At 71.8% G+C, this 22,355-nt stretch overlaps 2 protein-coding genes across 5 annotated transcripts; both read left to right on the top strand.

Annotated features, from left to right (window-relative positions):
- The first annotated feature begins 309 nt into the window (after positions 1 to 309).
- On the top strand, positions 310 to 14,796 carry HCFC1 (host cell factor C1). 3 transcript variants are annotated; one of them, XM_067543169.1, is made up of 27 exons: positions 310 to 589; positions 3,003 to 3,217; positions 3,837 to 3,985; positions 4,407 to 4,567; positions 4,792 to 5,000; positions 5,202 to 5,286; positions 5,359 to 5,465; positions 5,797 to 5,976; positions 6,363 to 6,716; positions 6,855 to 7,015; positions 7,085 to 7,282; positions 7,394 to 7,618; positions 7,731 to 7,835; positions 7,929 to 8,148; positions 8,358 to 8,500; positions 8,576 to 8,714; positions 8,799 to 9,019; positions 9,105 to 11,097; positions 11,228 to 11,391; positions 11,847 to 12,264; positions 12,574 to 12,912; positions 13,052 to 13,170; positions 13,259 to 13,396; positions 13,588 to 13,773; positions 13,850 to 14,147; positions 14,248 to 14,311; positions 14,622 to 14,796. In XM_067543169.1, the coding sequence occupies exons 2-27, from the start codon at positions 3,019 to 3,021 to the stop codon at positions 14,659 to 14,661; spliced, it is 6,615 nt and encodes a 2,204-aa protein (XP_067399270.1). In that variant the 5' UTR covers positions 310 to 589; positions 3,003 to 3,018; the 3' UTR covers positions 14,662 to 14,796. The 3 variants fall into 3 exon arrangements, with proteins under 3 accessions (XP_067399270.1, XP_067399269.1, XP_067399268.1); XM_067543168.1 differs by lacking the exon at positions 310 to 589 and adding an exon at positions 2,370 to 2,669 and having other exon boundaries at positions 11,868 to 12,264; XM_067543167.1 differs by lacking the exon at positions 310 to 589 and adding an exon at positions 2,370 to 2,669.
- A 582-nt stretch (positions 14,797 to 15,378) lies between these two features.
- RENBP (renin binding protein) lies at positions 15,379 to 21,265 on the top strand. 2 transcript variants are annotated; one of them, XM_067543173.1, is made up of 11 exons: positions 15,379 to 15,511; positions 16,060 to 16,135; positions 16,238 to 16,313; positions 16,705 to 16,877; positions 17,195 to 17,410; positions 17,502 to 17,583; positions 18,321 to 18,496; positions 18,568 to 18,699; positions 19,790 to 19,877; positions 19,975 to 20,055; positions 20,097 to 21,265. In XM_067543173.1, exons 1-10 carry the CDS (start codon positions 15,408 to 15,410, stop codon positions 20,043 to 20,045), a joined length of 1,194 nt encoding a protein of 397 aa, XP_067399274.1. In that variant the 5' UTR covers positions 15,379 to 15,407; the 3' UTR covers positions 20,046 to 20,055; positions 20,097 to 21,265. The 2 variants fall into 2 exon arrangements, with proteins under 2 accessions (XP_067399274.1, XP_067399273.1); XM_067543172.1 differs by having other exon boundaries at positions 19,975 to 21,265.
- The last annotated feature ends 1,090 nt before the right edge of the window (positions 21,266 to 22,355 follow it).

Raw genomic sequence — 22,355 nt, 5'->3', positions numbered from 1 at the left:
GTTTTGCCCAGCGATGAATGGCGGGGGGGAGGGGTAAAGTTCCGCCAACATCCGGGTCCTCGAACAACCGTTACAGCGAGGGGGAGGGAAGCGAGAACACTGACGGAAAGAGTGCGCAGGCGCCAAGAACGACTTCGTTCGAATGGGGTGCGTATGCGCCAGTACCCAGCATACGCATGCGCAGTAGGTAAGGCTGGCGGAATGAGTTATGTGCATGCGTCCTTGAGAGAGGGAGATGTTGCGCATGCGCAGGAGAGACATCATCCCATCCGGGTCATGAGAACGCCACCATCTTTCGACTGGTGTTGGAGGACAAGGGTCCAAAATGGCGGCTCCCAGGAGGCTGGTATCCGCAGCCTCGCAGCCGCGCGGGTAGAGCTCCCGCCCCGCCCGCGGCGACCGGGGTCCGCGCACCGCTGCGCACAGATCTCATTGTAAGCCCTTTAGATTTCGGTCGCGTAGCAACGACAGCCTGGCCCTTCGGCCGCCATCTTGAGCAGCCACCTCCGGGTAAGAGGTGGTCGCCATTTTGAAAAACGGCCACATCCGCGCACTTAGGCCGCCATCTTGGAAAGCAACTAACATCCGGGTAAGTAAGAGCTCCCCGCCTTAGTGCCCGCCTCCTGGAGGGGAGATGGCTCCGGGTACTTGGGAGTGGGTGGTGGCCATCTTGTTTTCTTCCCGGCGAGGCAGCGACATCCGGGCATTTAGTGGAGGGGCCATCTTGGTTCCCTTTTAACGAAGGTCGCCATCTTGGAGTGGTCCCGAGCCGCTGTCAGAACGCCACAGATTCGGGCGGCCTACATCCGGGCCTCCAGGGCTGCTTCATCTTGGAGTGGGCCTACAGCGAGCAAGCCGTACCCAGGCATCTTGCGGGCCGCCATCTTGGATCCGCTATTACAAAGGGGGGGAAGGGCACGCACGCACATCCGGACATTTAGAAGGTGGCCATCTTGGTTAAGGGTTGCCTATGAGCCGGCTTCATCCGGGTACTTGAGAGGGAGGCCATCTTGGGTGTCAGCTGCGTCTGGCGTGTGGAAGGACGCCATCTTGGATGCCGTTATGCAAGCGGCAGGCTCATCCGGGCCTTTCGCGGGACTCCATCTTGGCCAGCCCTTGGCGACGCTACAACGCCGCGGGCTATCTTGCTGGGGGGGGCTCCAGGTGGCTGCGCTCAGGACAGCAGGCAGCTGAACCTGAGACAGCTCCAGCAGCGGCCCCCACCCGCGCCCCCGAGGGCAGGCGTTAGCCCGTCACCGCCCGGAGAATGGCACCCCAGCCAGGGCCTCCCTAGTGTGCCCGCCATGAATAAGGGGAGGGAACCAAAATGGCGGCCCCCACGGGAGGGCGGGGCCAAGATGGCGGCGCCCACGGGCGACTGAGTCCGCCGTGCCGTTGAGCCTTTTTCCGGTAGGCGTCCGCCGCCCCAGCCGGGCAGTTCCGCGGCGCGGCCAGGAGAGACTCGAGGGTAACTTATTTGTGGGGGGCACAGCGGGGAGGGGTGGAGTCTCACTGTCCAAGATGGCGGCGCCCATGGGAGGCTTGCCGTACGCGTAACCTGGCCCTGCCCGGGCTCCGGTCCGGTGCGGGGCCGGGACCGCGACCGCGGGCCGGTGGAGGAATGGCGCTGCCCACCGCTGTGCGGCGCTCACGTCAAGCTGAGCTTGCAGCATTGCATTCTGGGCCGGGGGTCCCTGCTGGGGGAAACTGAGGCACGAAGCCGGGGGCGCCAGAGGGGACGCGTGGTTGGTGAAATAAAGAACCGGGGGGGGGGGGGGGGTTCGGGCCGAGCCTTGTCTGGGGGGGGGGGGCGATCATGTCAAGCTAGGCCCCGCGTACCGCCCGGTGGTTGGGGGGGGGGGTCCCCATCGTCCCGTGGGGAAGGTGGGCTTGAAATAACCAAGCCCGGGGGAGAAGAGAAGTGTTTCCATCCGTGGTGGCTGTTCTCGCAGCAGGCCCATGGCACTGGAAGTCGGGGGGTGCCTCTTTAGCTGGGAGCGGGGAAACTGAGGCAGTAAGTCGGGGGTGACGTGCGGGGTGATTGTAGGTGACCATGAACAAGAGGAGCGTGAGTGGGGGAGGGGCTTTCCTCCCATCCGAGATGGCCATGGCCGTGCAGCCCTGCCCAGCCAGCCTGTTCTGCGCATTACCCGGGGGAAACTGAGGCACTCAGTGGCTGTTAACGGTGGTGGGGAAGTAAAAGTGGGGGGATGGGCTTTCTTTCCCCTCCAGCGGGCCAGCGCCCAGGCCGGTGATACAAGCTCGTGTGCGGGGGGGCAGGGGGATGTGTGCGGGGGGGAGTGGGGGAGGGGATCTGTTTGTCCCTCTCCCCGTTGAGGGAGGGGCTTTCCTCCCGCTCAAGATGGCGGCGCCCCTGCCTGCCGTACAGCCTTGTATGTTTTGTTTTGGGGGGGTCCGGCTAGTTTTGCCCCAACCCCGGCCGGGGGGAGGGGCTGTCCTCCACCCAACATGGCGGCGCCCGCGGAGCCCGCCTCCAAGATGGCGGCGCCCAGGGGGAGGAGTCCGTACGGCCGCCCCGCCCCCCACGGCCGAGCAGGGCCGGGCGGCGGACGGAAGCGCGGCTCCCCGCACTCGGCAGGCGCAAGATGGCGGCTCCCAGGGCGGCGTGAAGGCGCTTGGCGTCCAGCAGCCGCTTCCCGCCGCGTCCGGTGCCGTACAGCGGGGCCGGTCGGCGCCGGGGGCCCGAGGGGGGCGGCGCGGTCCGGGGGGGGGGCGGCGCGGGGCTGGCGGGGGGGCGGCGGGCGGCGGTGGCTCCTTCCCTGCGGCCGCCATTTTCCCCGGGCGGCACAAGATGGCGGCTCCCAGGGCCGGGCGCTGAGCGGGCGGGGGGAGGGGCGCTGCCCCGGGGGCCGTTGGCCCGGGCTCGCGGGGGGAGGGGCCGGTGCCCGTGTCCCGGCGGGGGGGGGGCTGCGCCCGGCGCGGCGAGGGGCCGCTCCGCCGCCCCGCCCCCACTAACCGCCCTGCCCTGCCCTGCCCCGCAGGCCGGCGATCGGGGCCATGGCAGCGGCCGGGCCGGCGGCGCCCGGCGGGGGCTCGGCCGCGCTGCTGCAGCCGCGCTGGAAGCGCGTGGTGGGCTGGTCGGGCCCCGTGCCCCGGCCCCGCCACGGACACCGCGCCGTGGCCATCAAGGAGCTGATCGTCGTCTTCGGCGGCGGCAACGAGGGCATCGTGGACGAGCTGCACGTCTACAACACAGGTGCGGGGGGGCCCGGCCCGGCCCGGCCCGGCTCGGCTGACAGCCCGCCCCTCCCCCATCTCCGCCCCGGCTCGGCGCTCCCCGCCAAAACCCGCTTTCAAACGCGCGGCAACGCCGGGCTGCGTGCCGGCCGGCCGGGGTCCTGCCACCCCCCGACATCAGCAAGGAGCTGGTTGGGATCTGCCCCCACATCCCCAAAGCCAGCTGGGGACGGAAATCCTCCTCCCCAAGTCTGGCTCGGGCCCTGTGCCAGCTGGTAACAGCCCAGCTGGGGGGAGGGGGGCTGAGAGCCCGGACTCCTGGGTTCTCCCTCTGTGACCGTGGCCAAGTCCCTTCCCGCCGTGTGCCTCAGTTGCCCCGTCTGGCACCCGGGGGCGCTGACAGCCCTGCCTGGCTGCGTTCGGGGCGGCAGCTCAGGGCAGGGGCCGTGCCCAGTGCGACGGGCACCCCAGTGTCACTCCCGTCACCCCGGACGCCTGGGTTCGAGGGAGGCATCTGTGTGCTGCCTAGTGGGGCTGCTGACGGGGGCGGTGGAGGGGGCCCCCAAGGCCGGGGGACCCTGGCCGATGGGGGGCCTCTCGCCGGCCAGACGTCCCGCTCACCCCCGTCTCCCTTCCAGCCACCAACCAGTGGTTCATCCCGGCCGTGCGGGGCGACATCCCGCCCGGCTGCGCCGCCTACGGCTTCGTCTGCGACGGCACCCGGCTGCTGGTCTTCGGCGGCATGGTGGAGTACGGCAAGTACAGCAGCGACCTCTACGAGCTGCAGGTGGGGCCCAGCCCCGGGGGCTCCTGCTTCCCGGGGGGAGGGGCGGGGGGGGCTGGGTTCTCTCCCGCCAGGGTAGGGTGCGGGCGGCGGGACGCCTGGGGTCTCTCCTGCGGGGGGCGCGTGGGGGTGGGACACCTGGGTTCTCTCCCATGGGGGGGCCAGGATGCCTCGGTTTTCTCGTTCTGGGGGTGCATGGGGGCAGGACGCCTGGGTGCTCTCCCGTGGGGAGGGTGGCAGGACGCCTGGGTGCTCTCCCGTGGGGAGGGTGGCAGGACGCCTGGGTGCTCTCCCGTGGCAGGGGGCTAGGGGGAGCAGGGCTCTGGGCAGAGCTCCCCGACCGTGCTGGCATGTCCAGGTTGGACTGATTGAGGAGGGGCTGCCGTGTCCCTCCCCCCATTGGCTCTGACCCCTCCCGTCACAGGCTAGCCGCTGGGAGTGGAAGAGACTCAAAGCCAAGACCCCCAAGAACGGGCCCCCTCCCTGCCCCCGCCTGGGCCACAGCTTCTCGCTGGTGGGCAACAAGTGCTACCTGTTCGGGGGGCTGGCCAACGACAGCGAGGACCCCAAGAACAACATTCCCCGGTGAGTGCCCTGCCCCCCCACCTTTGGGAGGGGAGTGGAGGGGTGGCTGTCAGGATGCCTGGGTTCTCTGCCCAGCTGCGGGGGCGGGGTGGCTGCCAGGTTGCCTGGGTTCTCTGCCTGGCTGTGGGAAGAGGCTGCCCTCTAGTGGCGAGCTGTGGGAGTGCAGGTTGACCCCAAGGGGCGGGAGTTTGGGTCTGTGCCCGTGACCAGCCTGTGCCCCCCAGGTATCTGAACGACCTGTACATCCTGGAGCTGCGCCCGGGCTCCGGCGTGGTGGCCTGGGACATCCCCATCACGTACGGGGTGCTGCCCCCGCCGCGCGAGTCCCACACCGCCGTGGTGTGCACCGAGCGGGACGGCAAGAAATCCAAGCTGGTCATCTACGGCGGCATGAGCGGCTGCCGCCTCGGCGACCTCTGGACGCTGGACATTGGTACCGGGCGCCTGGGTCCTCTCCCGGCTCGGGGGGGGAGGAGGGTGGACGCCTGGGTCCTCTCCCGGCTCGGGGGGGGGGGGAGGGTGGACGCCTGGGTTCTCTCCCGGCTGGGGGGGGGGGGAGAGGGCGGACGCCTGGGTCCTCTCCTGGCTCGGGGGGTTGTGGGCTGGGCTCACAGGTCTGATCTCGTCCCCGCAGAGACCCTGACGTGGAACAAGCCCAGCCTGAGCGGTGTGGCCCCTCTGCCCCGCAGCCTGCACTCGGCCACCACCATTGGCACTAAGTAAGGCCCCCCTCTAGCCCCCCCGAACCCTCCCGCCCCCATGGTGCGGCTCTGACCCCCTCCTCCCCCCAGGATGTACGTCTTCGGGGGCTGGGTGCCCCTCGTCATGGACGACGTCAAAGTGGCCACGCACGAGAAGGAGTGGAAGTGCACCAACACGCTGGCCTGCCTCAACCTGGGTAAGGGCTCCCCCCCACCGCCGCCCCCCCAGATCTCCCCTCCCCCACACCAACACGCTGGCCTGCCTCAACCTGGGTAAGGGCCCCCCCCACCTCCGCCCCCCCCCGATCTCCCCTCCCCCACACGAACACGTTGGCCTGCCTCAACCTGGGTAAGGGCCCCCCCCCCCGCAGCCCCCCCAGATTTCCCCTCCCCCACACCAACACGCTGGCCTGCCTCCCCCCCACCAGCCCCCCAGACCGCCTCCCCGATGCCAGCATGCCGGCCTGCCCTGGGTCAGGGCCCCCGTTTGGCCCCAGGTGAAGCTTGCCCCACTGCCCCTCCCCCCAGACTCGATGGCGTGGGAGCCCATCCTGATGGACACGCTGGAGGACAACATCCCGCGGGCGCGGGCCGGGCACTGCGCCGTCTCCATCAACAGCCGCCTCTACATCTGGAGCGGGCGCGACGGCTACCGCAAGGCCTGGAACAACCAGGTGTGCTGCAAGGACCTGTGGTACCTGGAGACCGGTGAGTGCCCCACTCCCGCGGGGCCGTGTGGGGGTGGGGAACGGCCGGGGGCGCCCAGCCTGGCGAGGTGGGGCCGGGGGGCAGCCGGCTGACAGCGCGCAGGGCAGGCCTTGCCCAGCGCCAGCTGGGGGGAGCGCCCACTGCGGGCGGGGCTGGCACCGGGCAGGACGGGCGGTGCTGGGCGTCCCTGACCCCCTGCCTGCCCGTGTTTGCCTTGCTCTGCTCACGCGCTCTGGAGCGCTGCCCTGCAGCCCCTGGGTGCCACCGGGGGCTGTGCCCACTGGTGCGGGGCTGCCTGCACGCCGGGGCTGGGGTCGGGCCACCCGGGTGTGGGGTGAGCACCTGGTGGGGCCTGCCTGCGCCTGACCGCCCCATCTCTCCCGCAGAGAAGCCCCCGCCGCCCTCGCGGGTGCAGCTGGTGCGCGCCAACACCAACTCGCTGGAGGTGAGCTGGGGCGCGGTGCCCACGGCCGACACCTACCTGCTGCAGCTGCAGAAGTACGACATCCCGGCGGCCACCTCGCCCGCCCCTGCGCCTGTGCCCTCCGTGCCTGTCAACCCGCCCAAGAGCCCCGCGCCCGCCGCCGCCGCGCCCACCCCGCCCGCCAGCCAGCCCCTGACCCAGATGGGCATCGCCGTCCTGCCGCAGGCCGCGGCCCCCACGCCCACCACCACCATCCAGCTCCTGCCCTCCACGCCCGGCACGCCCCTGCCTGCGGCCAGCCCCGTGCGCGCCCAGGGTGAGTCCAGCCCAGTGCCCCGGGCGGGGGGCCAGGGCCCAGCTTTCGCTGGGGAGGGTTGGGGGGTGAAGCCGGGGGGGGCAGGGTCCCAGGCTTGCTGGGGGGCTCCCTCCTCTCACACTGCTCTTGCCCCAGCAGCTGTCCCGGCCGTGCTGAAGGTGACGGGCCCCCCCGCGCCTCCGGGGCCCCCTCTGGTGACGGTGCGCTCGGCCGGCCAGGTGGGCAAGGCCCCGGTGACAGTGACCTCGCTGCCGGCCGGCGTCCGCATGGTGGTGCCCACGCAGAGCGCCCAGGGCACGGTAAGTACCCTCCGGCGGGGGGGGCGGCTCCTGCCTGCGGGGGCGCCTGACCTCTCCCCTGCCCCCCAGGTGATCGGCAGCAGCCCGCAGATGAGTGGCATGGCTGCCCTGGCGGCCGCCGCGGCCGCCACGCAGAAGATCCCGCCCTCTGCGGCGCCCACCGTGCTGAGCGTGCCGGCCGGCGCCACCATCGTCAAGACCGTGGCCGTCTCCCCGGGCACCGCTGCGCTGCCCACCACCGTCAAGGTGGCCTCCTCGCCCGTCATGGTAAGAGCTGCGTGGCCCCTGCCCCGCCCCGCCCCCCCCCAGGCCTGGCTCCCCTCCCGCAGGCAGGGAGCCAGCCCAGGCGTCTGGCTAAGGCTGCCCGTTCTGCGCCAGGTGAGTAACCCGGCCACCCGCATGCTGAAGACGGCGGCGGCCCAGGTGGGCACGTCGGTGGCGGCCACGACCAACGCAGCCACGCGGCCCATCATTACCGTACACAAGTCAGGCACCGTCACCGTGGCACAGCAAGCCCAGGTCATGACCACCGTGGTGGGCGGCGTCACCAAGACCATCACCCTGGTGAAGAGCCCCATCTCCGTGCCCGGGGGCAGCGCACTGGTAAGTGCTGAGGGCAAGGCCCCCCCGGGGGCCGCCAGCCGCAGGGGTGTGCGATGGGGGTGGGGCGGCGAGGGGCACGGTGGGGGCGTCGCTCACCCACTCTCCCCGCCAGATCTCGAACCTGGGCAAAGTCATGTCGGTCGTGCAGACCAAGCCGGTGCAGACCTCGGCCGTGACCGGCCAGGCGTCCAGCGGTCCCGTCACCCAGATCATCCAGGTGAGAACCCTGGCGTCCGGGCACCCGGCCCCCCTCGCTCCAACCACCAGCCTGTCCTGCTGACTCCTGCCTGTCCCTCCCTCCCTCCCCCAGACCAAGGGCCCCCTGCCGGCTGGCACCATCCTGAAGCTGGTGACATCGGCGGACGGGAAGCCCACCACCATCATCACCAGCAGCCAGGCGGGCGGCGCCGGCCCCAAGCCCACCATCCTGGGCATCAGCAGCGTCTCGCCCAGCACCACCAAGCCGGGCACCACCACCATCATCAAAACCATCCCCATGTCGGCCATCATCACCCAGCCCGGCACCACGGGTAACGGGGTTGCCGCGCGCCGTGGGGAGGGGGGCCTGGCCTGGCTGCTCCGGTGTTTTACCTGGGGGGCAGGGACAGGGCACAGTAGGCCAGGCGGGGGGTCAGAGGGCTGCAGCCCAGCTGCTCCGTTGTTGGAACTGGGGGGCGGGGGTGCTCTGCCCATGGGGCTCCCCAGGGAGCTCTGGACTGACACTCCCGGCTCCCCCCAGGTGTGACTAGCAGCCCCGGCATCAAGTCCCCCATCACCATCATCACCACCAAGGTCATGACCTCGGGCACCGGCACCCCTGCCAAGATCATCACAGCCATGCCCAAGCTGGGCACGGGCCACGGGCAGCAGGGCGTCACGCAGGTGAGTGGGAGTTCGGGGCCCGGGGCCACTCGGGGGCTGCTCCCCAGCCCCGCCTCACCGCCTCTCCCCCCGCAGGTGGTCCTGAAAGGCGCGCCCGGCCAGCCGGGCACCATCCTGCGCACGGTGCCCATGGGCGGCGTCCGGCTCGTCACGCCCGTCACCGTCTCCGCCGTCAAGCCCACCGTCACCACGTTGGTGGTGAAGGGAACCACGGGTAAGCGGGTGCCCGGGGCCGGGCAGGGGGCTGCGGGACAGGGCCCGGGCCTCAGGGCGCTGACCGGCCTGCTGTGCACCACAGGCGTCACCACCTTGGGCACCGTGACAGGCACCGTCTCCACCAGCCTGGCCGGCGCCGGGGGCCACAACACCAACGCCTCGCTGGCCACGCCCATCACCACTCTGGGCACCATTGCCACGCTCTCCAGCCAGGTGCTCAACCCAGCCGCTATCACCGTCTCAGCCGCGCAGACGCCCGGCACAGCCACCAGTGGCCTGGGCACGCCCACCATCACCATGCAGGTATGGCCCGCCTCGCGGGGGCGTGGGGGGCCCAGGGCAGCCCGTGGGGCGCAGCCTTCCTCACCCTGCCCGTCTCTCTCCCCAGCCCGTCTCCCAGCCCACACAGGTGACGCTGATCACGACACCCAGCGGTGTGGACGCCCAGCCCGTGCACGACCTGCCGGTCTCCATCCTGGCCTCGCCCACCACGGACCAGCCCACGGCCACCGTGACCATCGCTGAGGCGGGGCAGGGCGACCCGCAGCCAGGCACCGTCACCCTGGTGTGCTCCAACCCGCCCTGTGAGACCCATGAGACCGGCACCACCAACACCGCCACTGCCACCGTTGTGGCCAACGTGGGCGGGCTGCCCCAGCCAGTGCACTTCGTGTGTGAGGGCCAGGAGGGTGGGCAGCCCAACGGTGGCTTGGTGCGTGTCTGCTCCAACCCTCCGTGCGAGACGCACGAGACGGGCACCACCCCCACGGCCACCACGGCTACGTCCAGCATGGGCGCCGGGCGAGCGTGCAGCAACCCCCCGTGCGAGACGCATGAGACGGGCACCACCCCCACGGCCACCACGGCCACGTCCAGCATGGGCGCCGGGCGAGCGTGCAGCAACCCCCCGTGCGAGACACATGAGACGGGTACCACCCCCACGGCCACCACGGCCACGTCCAGCATGGGCGCCGGGCGAGCGTGCAGCAACCCCCCGTGCGAGACGCATGAGACGGGCACCACCAACACAGCCACCACGGCCCGATCGCTCATGGGACGGGGGCAGCCAGATGGTGGCCTGGGAACCCCACCCAACAGGCCGTGCCAAACGCAGCATACCAGTGCCACCGGCACCACCATGTCGACCAAAGCTGGCGTGCCCACGGCACAGCCGTGCAGCGCCAGGACGGCGAATCCTACCACGACGGCGCCTGGCACCGAAGGACAGCCCTCTGTACCAGCCGGCCGGCCCAGCGAGGCTCACCAGACCCACACCACCAACACGGCCACCACGGCCCGGTCGCTCATGGGCCGGGGACAGCCGGATGGCGGGCCGGGGGCGGCCGAGAGCCCCCTGTGCCAAACTCAGCAGACTTGTGCCACTCACACAACCATGTCGGCCAAAGCAGACGTGCCCACGGAGCAGCCGTGTGGTGTGAGGAAGGTCGCCCCGGACACTCAGGCTGGACAGCAAGCGCATGTCATCCCCCGGTGCGAAGCTGGCGTGGCCGCCGGGCGAGCGTGCTCCAACTCCCAGTGTGAGTCTCACGAGACGGGCATCACCCACACGGCGGCCACGTCCACCATGGGCGCTGGGCAAGTGTGTGCTGACCCCCCGTGTGAGACACACGAGACAGGCACGGCCACGTCCAGCATGGGCACCGGGCGGGCGTGCACCAACCCCCCGTGTGAGACGCATGAGACGGGCACCACCAACACGGCCACCACAGCAACGTCCAGCATGGCCACTGAGCGAACGTGCACCAACCCCCCGTGCGAGACGCATGAGACGGGCACCACCAACACGGCCACCACGGCCACATCTAGCATGGGCGTTGGGCAAGTGTGCACCAACCCCCCGTGCGAGATGCACGAGACGGGCACCACCAACACGGCCACCACAGCAACGTCCAGCATGGCTACTGAGCGAACGTGCACCAACCCCCCGTGCGAGACGCACGAGACGGGCACCACCAACACGGCCACCACAGCAACGTCCAGCATGGCCGCCGAGCAAGCGTGCACCAACCCCCCTTGCGAGACGCATGAGACGGGTACCACCAACACGGCCACCACGGCCACGTGCAACGTGGGCGTGGGTGAGGCCGAGGGTGCCCCGCACACCCCTGCCAGCGCACCCTGCGAGACGCAGCACACCACGGCCACGGGCACCACCATGACAGCCAGCATGGCGGGAGGGGGGGCTGAGGCTCCCTCCTCTGCCCCCCAGGAAATGGGGGGGGCAGGGCCCAGCCAGCCCCAGGTGTTTGCTCCCACGAGCCCTGCCCCAGGTGTCTGCTCCAACCCCCCCTGCGAGACCCACGAGACTGGCACGACCCACACGGCCACCACCGTGACCTCTAGCATGGGCACCAACCAAGGTGAGAATGCAGGCGTGGGGCGGGGTGGGGGGTGATGGGGGGCACAGGGCGGGGTGGGGGGAGGGGCCATGGGGCTGGGCTGGGCCAGAGGGAAGGGGCAGGGGGTCTCTGATCTCTGCCTCCCTTGCAGACCAGCCGCCGGCTGCCAATGGGCCGGGCTCGGGGCCGAGTTCAGGGCAGCCCGAGGGGGCCCCGGGCGAGGGGGCCGCCAGCCCCGGCAGCGTCTGCGCCGCACAGACCCGCGCCGTGACCACCGTCACCCAGTCCACACCCGCGCCGGGGCCTGCTGTGCCGGTGAGAGCCCGGACGCCTGGGTTCCCTGACGGGGGGAGGGGTGGGGGCTGGGAGCCAGGACGCCTGGGTTCCCTGACGGGGGGGAGGGGTGGGGGCTGGGAGCCCGGACGCCTGGGTTCCCTGACGGGGGGAGAGGTGGGGGCTGGGAGCCAGGACGCCTGGGTTCCCTGACGGGGGGGAGAGGTGGGGGCTGGGAGCCAGGACGCCTGGGTTCCCTGACGGGGGGGAGAGGTGGGGGCTGGGAGCCAGGACGCCTGGGTTCCCTGAGGTGGGGGAGGGGTGGGGGCTGGGAGCCAGGACGCCTGGGTTCTTTCCCTTCTTCCATGGTGCGCTCCTGCTTTTGGAGCCAGTCTGCTGGGGGGCAGGGCTGGATCTTGGGGGCGGGGCTTAGGTGCTCTCCCCCCAGAGGCTGGGGCAGGGCTGGGACCCCCGGTGTGTTAACCCCCCCTTTTCAGAGCATCTCGTCTCTGGCGGAGGCCCCCCCGGAGGAGCCGGAGACCCCCCCGGCCGAGGCCCCGGCGCCCCCCGACACGGAGCTGCTGCCATCCGCCCCGGAGCCGCCGGCTGAGCCGCCAGCGCCCCTCTGCCCCCCGGAGGAGAGCCCGGCCCCGCCCACCCCGGAGCCCGCAGCCATGGTGGGGCTGCCCCCCGCCGGCCCCCCGGTGCCCACCCCCGAGGTGGAGCCGCTGGCCCTGCCCCAGGAGCTGATGGCCGAGGGGCCGGCGGGCGCCGCCCTGCTGGTGACGGGGCTGACGCCCGAGGAGCTGGCGGTGACGGCCGCCGCCGAGGCAGCCGCGCAGGCCGCCGCCACCGAGGAGGCCCAGGCCCTGGCCATCCAGGCCGTGCTGCAGGCCGCCCAGCAGGCTGTCATGGGTGAGTGCCCCCCGCGGCCCCCCCCGCCCGCCCTGCACCCCCGCGGCCCCCCTGCCCGCCCGCCCTGCCCCCCCGCCCCCCCCGCCTGCCCGGCCGTGCCCTGCACCCCCGCACCCCTGCCCGGCCGTGCCCCACACCCCTGCGCCCCCCCTGCCTGCCTCGCCCCCCTGCACCCCCCCCGCCTGCCCCGCTGTGCCTCCCACCTGCCCCCCGCAGCCAGTCCCCCCGCACACAGGCCCTGCCTGTTTCGGGGGGAGGGGTCCTGTGGCCCCCACTTGCTGCCCCCCGCTGAGCGCGTTTCCCTTGCAGGTGCAGGGGAGCCCATGGAGACGGGGGAGGCCGGGCCAGGGCCGGCGGAGCTGAGGGCGCTGGGGGGCGATGGCCCCGAGGGGCAGCCCACGGCCATCCCCATCGTGCTGACGCCGCAGGAGCTGGCCGCTCTGGTGCAGCAGCAGCAGCAGTTGCAGGAGGCGGCGGCGGCGGCGGCGGCGGCAGCTGCCCAGCAGCCCCACGGTGCCCCCCTGCCCACCGAGGCCCTGGCGCCCGCCGACAGCCTCAACGACCCGGCCGCCGAGAGCAACGGGTTCAACGAGCTGGCCAGCGCCGTCAGCAGCACCGGCGCCCTGCTGCCCCCCGCGCCCAGCGAGAGTGAGTGCGCCCCGCGCCGCACGCCGGGCTTCCCCCGCGGCTCGGGTTCTCTCTGGGGCTGGGGGGCCGGACGCTGGGGTTCTCCCCCCGGGGTGGGGGGCAGGGGCCTGGGCACTCGCTGACTCTGTCGTTTCTCCAGGCCTGGCTCCATCCAACACCTTCGTGGCGCCGCAGCCCGTGGTGGGGCCCAGCCCGGCCAAGCTGCAGGCGGCCGCTGCCCTGGCCGAGGTGGCCAACGGCATTGAGCCCGCCCCCGCGGTGAGTCAGGGCGGGGCCGGGGAGCTGGGGGGCGGGGCTGGGGAGCGGGCTGCACCAGGGACACAGCACTGACCCTCTCACCCCCCAGAAGCCGGACCCCTCGGCGCAGCCGCAGAAGCTGCTGGTGAAGAAGGAGAACCAGTGGTTCGACGTGGGCGTCATCAAGGGCACCAACATGATGGTGACCCACTACTTCCTGCCCCCCGCCAACGCGCCCCCCGCCGACGTGAGTGCCCCCCGCACCTCTCCCGGGCCCGCTGGGTTTGAGGAGCTGGCTCAGACAGGCCGCGGGCACAGACCCACGTGCCACGGGTGCCACACAGCCCGGTCGGGGGTGGGACTGGGGCACCCAGGAGCTGAAGCGGTCCCGGAATCCGTGTCCCACGGTCTGACCCCCCCACTGCTCGCTGCCCCCAGGATGACTCGGGCACCGTCCCCGACTACTCGCAGCTGAAGAAGCAGGAGCTGCAGCCGGGCACGGCCTACAAGTTCCGGGTGGCCGGGCTGAACGCCTGCGGGCGCGGCGCCTTCTCCGAGATCTCCGCCTTCAAGACCTGCCTGCCTGGCTTCCCGGGCGCGCCCTGCGCCATCAAGATCAGCAAGGTGGGTGCTCGCCCCCCGGGGCTCCCCCTACCCCCATAGGCCCCCCAGCCCTGCTAACCGGGCCGCCTCTCCCCAGAGCCCGGACGGGGCCCACCTGACGTGGGAGCCGCCCTCGGTGACCTCGGGCAAGATCGTGGAGTATTCGGTGTACCTGGCCATCCAGAGCGCCCCGGCGGGCGAGGCCCGGGGCGCGGCGCCCGCCCAGCTGGCCTTCATGCGGGTGTACTGCGGGCCCAGCCCCTCCTGCCTGGTGCAGGCCGCCAGCCTGGCCAGCGCCCACATCGACTACACCACCAAGCCGGCCATCATCTTCCGCATCGCCGCCCGCAACGAGAAGGGCTACGGGCCCGCCACCCAGGTGCGGTGGCTGCAAGGTGAGCCGGGGGACAGGACGCCTGGGTCCTCGCCGGGGGGCGGGCTGGGGCGGGGCGGGGCTCGGCTCCTGCGGTGTCTAATGCCCTTTTCCCCTGCCAGAGTCCAGCAAAGACGGGTCCGGGGCCAAGCCCGCCGGCAAGCGGCCACTCTCCTCCCCCGACATGTGAGTCCCCGGGGATCCCTGTGGGGGGACGGTGCCTGGCAGCTGCACGGGGAGGCTGACTGCATGTGGGGCAGGGGCCTCCCTGCGTGGGGGGAGGAAGTGGGGGGCTGGTGCCTGGGCCAGGGGCCTCCCTGTGGGGGGGAGGGGTCAGGTTACTGCCTCCCCAGATGCCCTTGGCTCCAGGTTAAGGGAGGAGGGGGGGAGGGTCCTAAGGTGGCTGCCCTTGGCGGTGGGGCATGCGTGGGCAGGGCTGTGGGGGGGACTGGCTCCCAGGGGTCCCGGCCGCTCTCACCCCCTCTCTGCCCCCCAGGAAATCGGCTCCCAAGAAGCCCAAGGCTGACGGGCCGTGAAGGAGCTGCCCCTCAGGGAAGCGCACGGCTGCGCCCAGGACTGGCTGTGGGGCAGCCCCCAACACCTGCGCTTCCGTGGGGCCGGGCTGAGCCACTGTGGGGGGCGGGGGGTCCGTGTCGCAGTTGCTGGAATGAAGATTTTGCCCCCCAGGTGTGGGGGCAGGGGCAGGGGCGGCCCCAGCTCGCCTCTGTACAGAGCCGGGCCCTGCTCGTGTGGGGGGGGCGGTGGCTGTTGTGATTAGCGGGGCCCCGGGGTTAGGTGGGCCCAGCTGGAGCCCCACATCGGAGCAGCTGTTTCCTGCCCCGGGCGGGGGGGCTCCTGCCGTGTCTCCCCCCCCCCCCCAAAAAAACCTTTTTTTGTATAAAACATTTTTGTAGGAAAAGAAGAAAAACAGAAAAAAAGCCTGGGGGGGTGTGGCCCCCCGGGATCGGGCCCCCAGGGGCGGGGCTCCCTGCGAGGGGGCGCTGAGCCCCCCGCAGACATTCCGGGCCCCGCCCCGCCGCTGTATCATAGTGTCTGTGCCCCGTGTCTGTCCGCGCCCCGCGAATAAAGCGTTTTTGAAGTAAGGCGGAGCCTGGCCTGTTTGTGGGGGGGATCCGGGGGGGCGTTGCTCGGGCCCGGCCCCGCCCCTCGGGCCCGGGGGGGCCGCTCAGCTGACGCGGTCCCGTGACCGGCCGGGCGTGGGCGCGGAGCGGAGCGAGCGGCCGGAGTCGGGCTCGGACGCCTGGGTCCCTCCCGCGAGCCGATGGAGGCGCGGCCGCTGCTCGAGGCCTGGCGGGGGCGGCTGGGCCGGGAGCTGGACGCGGCCATCGGCTTCTGGAGCCGCCACTCGCACGACGCCGAGCACGGGTCAGCGGGACCCCGGCGTCCGGCCCCCTCCCCTCCCCCTCCCGCAGCCGGGGGAACCCAGGCGTCCGGTCCCCTCCCCTCCCCCAGCCGGGGAACCCAGGCGTCCGGCCCTCTCCCCCTCCCGGAGCCAGGGACACCGGCGTCCGGCCCCCTCCCCCCTTCCCGCAGCCGGGGGAACCCAGGCGTCCGGCCCCCTCCCCTCCCGCTCCCCCAGCCGGGGAACCCCGGCGTCCGGCCCTCTCCCCCCCCCGGAGCCAGGGACCCCGGCGTCCGGCCCCCTCCTTCTCCCTCCCCCTCCCGCAGCCGGGGGAACCCAGGCGTCCGGCCCCCTCCCCTCCCCTCCCCCTCCCGCAGCCGGGGGAACCCAGGCGTCCGGCCCGCTCCCCTCCCGCAGCCGGGGGAACCCAGGCGTCCGGCCCCCTCCCCTCCCGGAGCCAGGGACCCCGGCGTCCGGCCCCCTCCCTCAGCCGGGGGAACCCAGGCGTCCGGCCCCCTCCCGGAGCCGGGAACCCCGGCGTCCGGCGGTGACCCCCCCCCTCTCTCCGCAGCGGGTTCTTCTCCTGCCTGGGCCGGGACGGGGCCCGTTACGACGACGTGAAGTTCGTGTGGCTGCAGGGGCGCCAGGTGGGGGCGGGGCGCCGGGGGGGAGGGCCGGGGGGCGGGGCGTGGGGGGGCACGGGGGGCCGGGTGTGTACAGGGGGCGGCCCTCACCCCTCCCGTCCCCAGGTGTGGGTCTACGCCCGGCTGTACCGCACCGTGCCCCGCTTCCGACGCCCCGAGCTGCTGGAGGCTGCTCGAGCCGGTGAGCCCCGGGGGCTGGGGGGCAGCTGGGGGGCGGTTTGTCCCTGGGGGGGCCGGCGGGCGGGAAGGGGGGCTGGGGGGTGGTTTGTCCCTGGGGGGGCCGGCGGGCGGGAAGGGGGGCTGGGGGGCGGTTTGTCCCTGGGGGGGCCGGCGGGCGGGAAGGGGGGCTGGGGGGCGGTTTGTCCCTGGGGGGGCCGGCGGGCGGGAAGGGGGGCCGGCTAGGGAGTTGGGGGGCTGGCTGGGGGGTGGCTGGTCTCCATGGTAACAGGGGAGCGGAAGCCATTGGGGGGCTCAGGCCCTCTGCCCCCATGGGGGGGCTCAGGCGACTGGGTCAGCGGCCGCCCCACAGCCGGGGGGTGCTGGAGCCGGACGCCAGGGTCCTTTCCCCGCAGGGGGGGAGTTCCTGCTGCGCTGCGCCCGCCTGGGGCCCGGCTCCCACAAAGCCGCCTTCGCGCTGAGCCGCGAGGGGCGCCCGGCCAAGGTCCAGCGCAGCATCTACAGCGAGAGCTTCTGCGCCCTGGGGCTGGACGAGCTGGGGCGCGCCACGGGGGAGCCCCACTACCGGGTGAGTGCCCCGCCCGGACGCCTGGGTCCTCGCCGGGCTGGGGGGCCGGGGGCCTGGCGAGGGGTGAGGGGTTGGGGTTCCTGGATGCCTGGGTTCTCACCTGGCTGGGGGGCCAGGAGCCTGGCGAGGGGGGGGGGGTTGGGGGTTCCCGGACGCCTGGGTCCTCGCCGGGCTGGGGGGCCAGGAGCCTGGCGAGGGGGGGGGTTGGGGGTTCCCGGACGCCTGGGTTCTGACGGGCTGGGGGGCAGGGAGCCCGGCAAGGGGGGGGGTTGGGGGTTCCCGGACGCCTGGGTTCTGACGGGCCCTGTCCCCGGCAGCGGGAGGCGCAGGCGCTGCTGGAGGCCGTGGTGCGCTGGGTGCGGGAGGACCCGACGGAGCTGGGGCGCCCCCCCCTGGCCGGCGCGACGCCCCATGAGCCCCTGGCAGAGCCCATGATGCTGCTATGCCTCGCTGAGCAGCTGGGGGAGGGGGCCGGGGGGCGCCTGGCCGAGCTGGAGGGCTGGTGTGCCCAGCGTCTCCTCCGCCACCTGCAGGTAAGGAGCCTCCCCCCCCACCCCCGGCACCCACAGCCGTGCCGTGGGCTGCCCCCCAAGCTAACCCCCCTTCACTTTCACGCCCACCCAGCGGGATGGCAGCGCCGTGCTGGAGAACGTCTCTGCCGACGGGAAGGAGCTGCCGGGCTGCCTGGGGAGACAACAGAACCCAGGTGAGCCCGGACGCCTGGGTCCTGTCGCCTGCACGGGGAGGGGGGGTCAGGGGTGCAGGGTGGGAAGCGTCCCCAGGACGGTGTCTGGAGCCCCTGGGTCCCGCTGGCTCTCCGCACGCCTGTGCCGCCACCGCCTGACTCGGGCCCCACAGGGTTCAGACCCCATGTTCCGCCTGGACTCCCCCTGGAGGACCCCCCTGGATGGGTCGTGGGGAGTCCTCCCCTCCCCCGGGCCGGGCCCCCCCTCACCGGCAGCCCCAATTCCCAGCCGGTAGAGTCGGGGTGGTTAGTTCTCGGGGTCACAGCGCAGAGACTTTGCCAGCAGCTTCACTCTGGGTTACAGCAGCGCCCACCTGGGGGGCCCCGTTCTCGGGGCTCCCTCCCTGCCGGGTCCCCACAGGGGCCTGGCCTCTCCCCCAGCCACCCCCGGAGCCGTCCCCTCGCCCCTCCCCCTCCTTTGTCTCCTTCCTGGGCTAGGGGGCCTCTCCTCTTGGTCGCAACTGGGTGGGCCAGGGCAGGGGTCCCGGCCAGGTCTGCGGACGTGTGGCTGGGGGGGCCCAGCCGCCCTCTCCTGGTCTCTGCAACAATCACCTCCCCCCAGGTCCCTCACCGACACAGGAGTAACACATGGGGAAACTGAGGCACACACCCCGCACTCAGAGCAAGCCCCAAGAGTATCTCCACTTTGCCACACGGGGCGGCCGGGCGCTGCCTGACTCTGACCCCCCTCCCCCCAGGCCACGCGATCGAGGCCGGCTGGTTCCTGCTCCGCTACGCCCAGCGGCAAGGGGACGCGGCGCTGGCTGCTCAGGCCATCGAGGGCTTCATAGTGCGGCCGTTCCGGGCGGGCTGGGACCCCGAGCACGGAGGCCTCTTTGCCTTCCAGGATGTGGAGGGGCTCTGCCCCACGCAGGTAAGGGTGCCGCCCCCCGCCCCCTCCGCCAGCAGGGTCACCCCCCATCTGAGCACCCTCTGTCTCCCCAGCTGGAGTGGAGCATGAAGCTGTGGTGGCCCCATGCGGAGGCCATGGTGGCTTTCCTCGCGGCCTACGCCCACAGCCGCGACCCGGCCCTGCTGCGCCTCTTCGACCAGGTGGCGGAGTACGCTTTCCAGCGGGTGAGTGGGGGCCTGACCCGCGTAGCCCGGCTCAGCTCATCAAACCGCGCCGCGGGCCGGACCCCTCCTCCGTCAGCTCTTCTCCCTCCCCGCCTGCGGCTGGAGAGCAGCCGGGCCCCCGCACGGGGCCCGGGCCCCCGTTCCCTGCCCCGGCCCACTCTATGAGCTGGTAGCCACCAGGGCCAGCGCGACCCTGCGCCGCAGAAACAGGGCCCAGCCGCGGTGATTCTCCAGCTGGCTCCTGGTGCCCACGATTCAGGCAGGACGGCACAGCCGAGGCGAGGCAGGGTCAGCAAACCTGCCTGAGCGGGAGAGATGGAGCCGTTTCTGGGCCCCGGGGGAGGCACCGGGCGAGGTGAAGGTGGGCGCGCTGGCGCTGGCAGGAAGCGGCAGACGGAGGGAGGCAGGGAGCTGGCCTCAGGTCCAGGGCCGGCCGAGTGGACACGTTCTGAGATGGCCGCTCTCGTGCCTGCCGGGCAGGGATCCGGGGCTTGGCGCCTGCTTGCAGCACCCGGGGAGCTTGGCCGTTTTCTGCCCGCCTGGGACAAAGGCCCCTCGGAGGAAAGCGAATGAAACCTGCCGGCGGCTGGGGCAGCGGGACGTTCTTGGGTCATTCTGGGGCTTGTGGCGGGCGGGAGGACGTAGGAAAAGGACGGGGAGCGACGGGGGGCCAAGGCTGCTGCGGGAGGAGAAGGGGGGGTGTTGCTAGGTAAGGGGGTGGGGGTGCAGCCTGGGCGCTGGCCGTGCACAGGTCCCTGGGGCCAGATTCAGAGCCCTCCGGGCGTCGCTGAGTGGGAAAAGGAGCGTGTCCCCGGAGCGCTGGCTCCGCGCTGTGGGGCCGGCTCCGCCCGTCCTAGGCTGGGCTTTGGCCACGCCTCCCACCATTTTCGGGCCGGGCAGGGCCAGGACACGCTGACCAGGGAGGGTCTCTGGCACCCCCGGTTGGGGGCAGGAGCACAGGTGGGGCGATGCAGACCCAGCAGCTGTTCAGATCGAGGCTGTGTTTATTCGTTGCCTTAAAGCAGCAAGAAACGCCCCCACTCCGGGGCGACTGACCTGCCCTGTCTCCTCCCCCCTCCTCCCCCCCCAGTTCCGGGACCCGGCGCACGGCGAGTGGTTCGGGTACCTGGCGCGGGACGGGACCGTGGCGCTCACGATCAAGGGCGGCCCCTTCAAAGGTGAGCGGGGCCAGGCCGGGGCCTGGATTAGGGCTGGGCTGGGCCGGGCCAGGCCAGGCCGGGCTGGGCCCCACTGATCACGCCTGTCCCACTCCAGGCTGCTTCCACGTGCCGCGGGCCCTGCACCTGTGCGAGGAGATGGTGGAGCAGCTGCTCCAGGAGCCCTAATGCCACCGAGCCGAGCCGGGACCCGCCGCAGCAGCAGCAGATTTTACCGAGAGCCCGTAAACCTGCTGCGGCCCCGGACCAGCCCTACTGCCTCCCTCCTGTATACCCCGGCCCTGTCTGCGCAGATCCAGCACCAGCCAGGGGGGAGTGGGCATGCACCACAGACTGAGGGGGGGACGAGGATCCGTCCAGCCCCCATGACGTCCTTGGCACCAACCCCCCCCCAGCCCAGACTTCCCCCGCCCCCCATTGCCTAGAGCCCTGCCAGTAACCCCCCCATCCCCTCAGGTTGCTCTGTACCAAACAAACCAACCGACCCCCACGAGGTCTCCCCACCCGCTGTGACACCCCCCCACACACAGGCAGAGGGGGGCGCCCAGGGCCCTGCGCTGGGTTTTCACGCGGGGCCGAGCTGAGTCCGGGCCAGAAGTGGGATGTTGCTCCAGCCTGAGCTGCTCTGGGAGCAGCGCCCCGCAGCCCCCCGGAGCCCTCATCGGTCCAGAACCGGCGCTAACGGCTCCGGCCAGCGAGATGCATCCCACCCTCCACACCACCCACCTCTGCCAGCCTGGGCCGCGCCGGGCGCGGTAACTGCCGAGGACAAAGGCCAGGCAGAGCGGGGCGATGTTCCCAGCAGACAGCGGGAGGGGCCCGGGCTCTGCCCAACATTCCTCAGCGAGCTGCACAAGGGGTGAGCAGGGAGGGGGCACGGTTTGCATCCGCTACAGCCCAGCGCAGCCGCCGAGGAGTCAACAGCAGCTCGGGCCTGGGTGCCAGAACCACTCGAGGCTGATCCGTGTAAAGTGCTGCACAAGGTGAACCACCGGCCCAGCCGCCCGGCCCGAGGGAGGGGGTCTAAACGAACTGCCCCGCTCACGAGAAATCCCGGCAGCGCCAGGGTTCGTTCTCTGCAAACAGCCGCTCCCGGGACGGCGGCACTCACGCAGCGCGGGGCCGGCAGGAAAGGGCACTAATAAAACAAACAATAGCCTCACGCCTCTGCAGATCCATGGGACGCCCCTGCCCCACACGCTGCGGGCAGGGCCAGCCCTGTGCTCAGAATGGCGCTTCACGCCCTGCCCACAGCGACCGCGGGCCGGCCGGAGATCGGTGCCAGCGTAAGGGAGCGGGGGACAGCCAGGAGCCCCAGCAGGCCTCCAGGTCAAAAGGGGGGCCCCCTTATGGCAGGTGCATTAGTAGCAGGATTACGGCAGTTTTGGCAGAGCTCAAGGCCGCAGTGTGACATGCACATCATTAGCAGCATTACGGTAGCTTGACTGCAAGCAAGACCCCCCCCACCATTGTGTTATGCGCATGCTTAGCGGTATTACGGTAGTCCAAGCTCGCGCCCGCCGGGTCGGGTCCCGCAATGCAACGCAATGACCCTGCACCGAAATCCAGCCGGGCCCCCCCCCCCTGCACCCCCGCCCCGCCATGGCACCAGCGGCGGGCTCGCGGCAGCCTGGGCAAAGTCACCCCTTAGCCACACAAACCCCCCCCCCCAATACACGCACGGGGCGGGGGCGGGACACATGGCCTCCAGCAGGGCCCGGGGGGGGGGGGTACAGTTGTGCAATCCCCCCCCCCCCACACACACACACACACACACGCTCCATCGCAGCGCCGGCCACCGGGAGCTGGGCCGGGCCAAGGACACCCCAAATTATTCACCGTTGGCCAGCGCCTCCGCGGCCTGGTTCCGGCTCTGTGTGTGTGTGGGGGGGGGGGGCACAGCCAAGGGCGCCAATGTCCCGCCGACCCGGGTCCCACGTCCTCCCAGGCGCCCTGGCCGGGCTGGGCTGCGAGCCCCAGATGGCCCCGGCTCCAAATGCCCCAGAGTGTCGCAGGAGCAAGAGGCAAATGAGGCCCGGCTACATCAGCCGAGCCCGCCCGCGCCCCCAAACAACAGGGGCAGCAGTCAGCGCCCTGCCCCCCAGCGCCTCCGCCACAATGCTCAGCACTGGGCCGGGGGGGGGGGGGGGGGCATTGTGGCGGGTACCTTATTAGCAGCATTACGGTACCTTGGGCCCCAATTACAGCTGGTATGTTCTTCGTACCATTACGGTAGCAACTATTCAGCACACCCAAGATGGGGGGGGGCCTGCCCCAATTATAGGATGTGCATTATTAGCAGTATTATGGTAACACAGACGAGCACCGCAATTTTAGGGGGGCTAACTGGGAAACACTTGGGGGGGGGGGGCGGCGGTGCCCTCCCGCGGCCTGGGGGGGGGGGGGGGGGAGCTGCACTGAACTGTGGCCGTCTGGAGCCAGAGCCGGGGAGGGGTTTTGGGGGGGGGGGGGGGCTTC

The sequence above is a fragment of the Emydura macquarii genome, unplaced genomic scaffold (assembly GCF_026122565.2).
Source record: "Emydura macquarii macquarii isolate MOO-44397 ecotype Brisbane River unplaced genomic scaffold, CSIRO-AGI_Emac_v2 contig_796, whole genome shotgun sequence".
NCBI classification, from domain to species: domain Eukaryota; kingdom Metazoa; phylum Chordata; order Testudines; family Chelidae; genus Emydura; species Emydura macquarii.
Note: the sequence above shows the minus strand (reverse complement) of the source record. Positions and strands in the feature narration are given on the sequence as shown.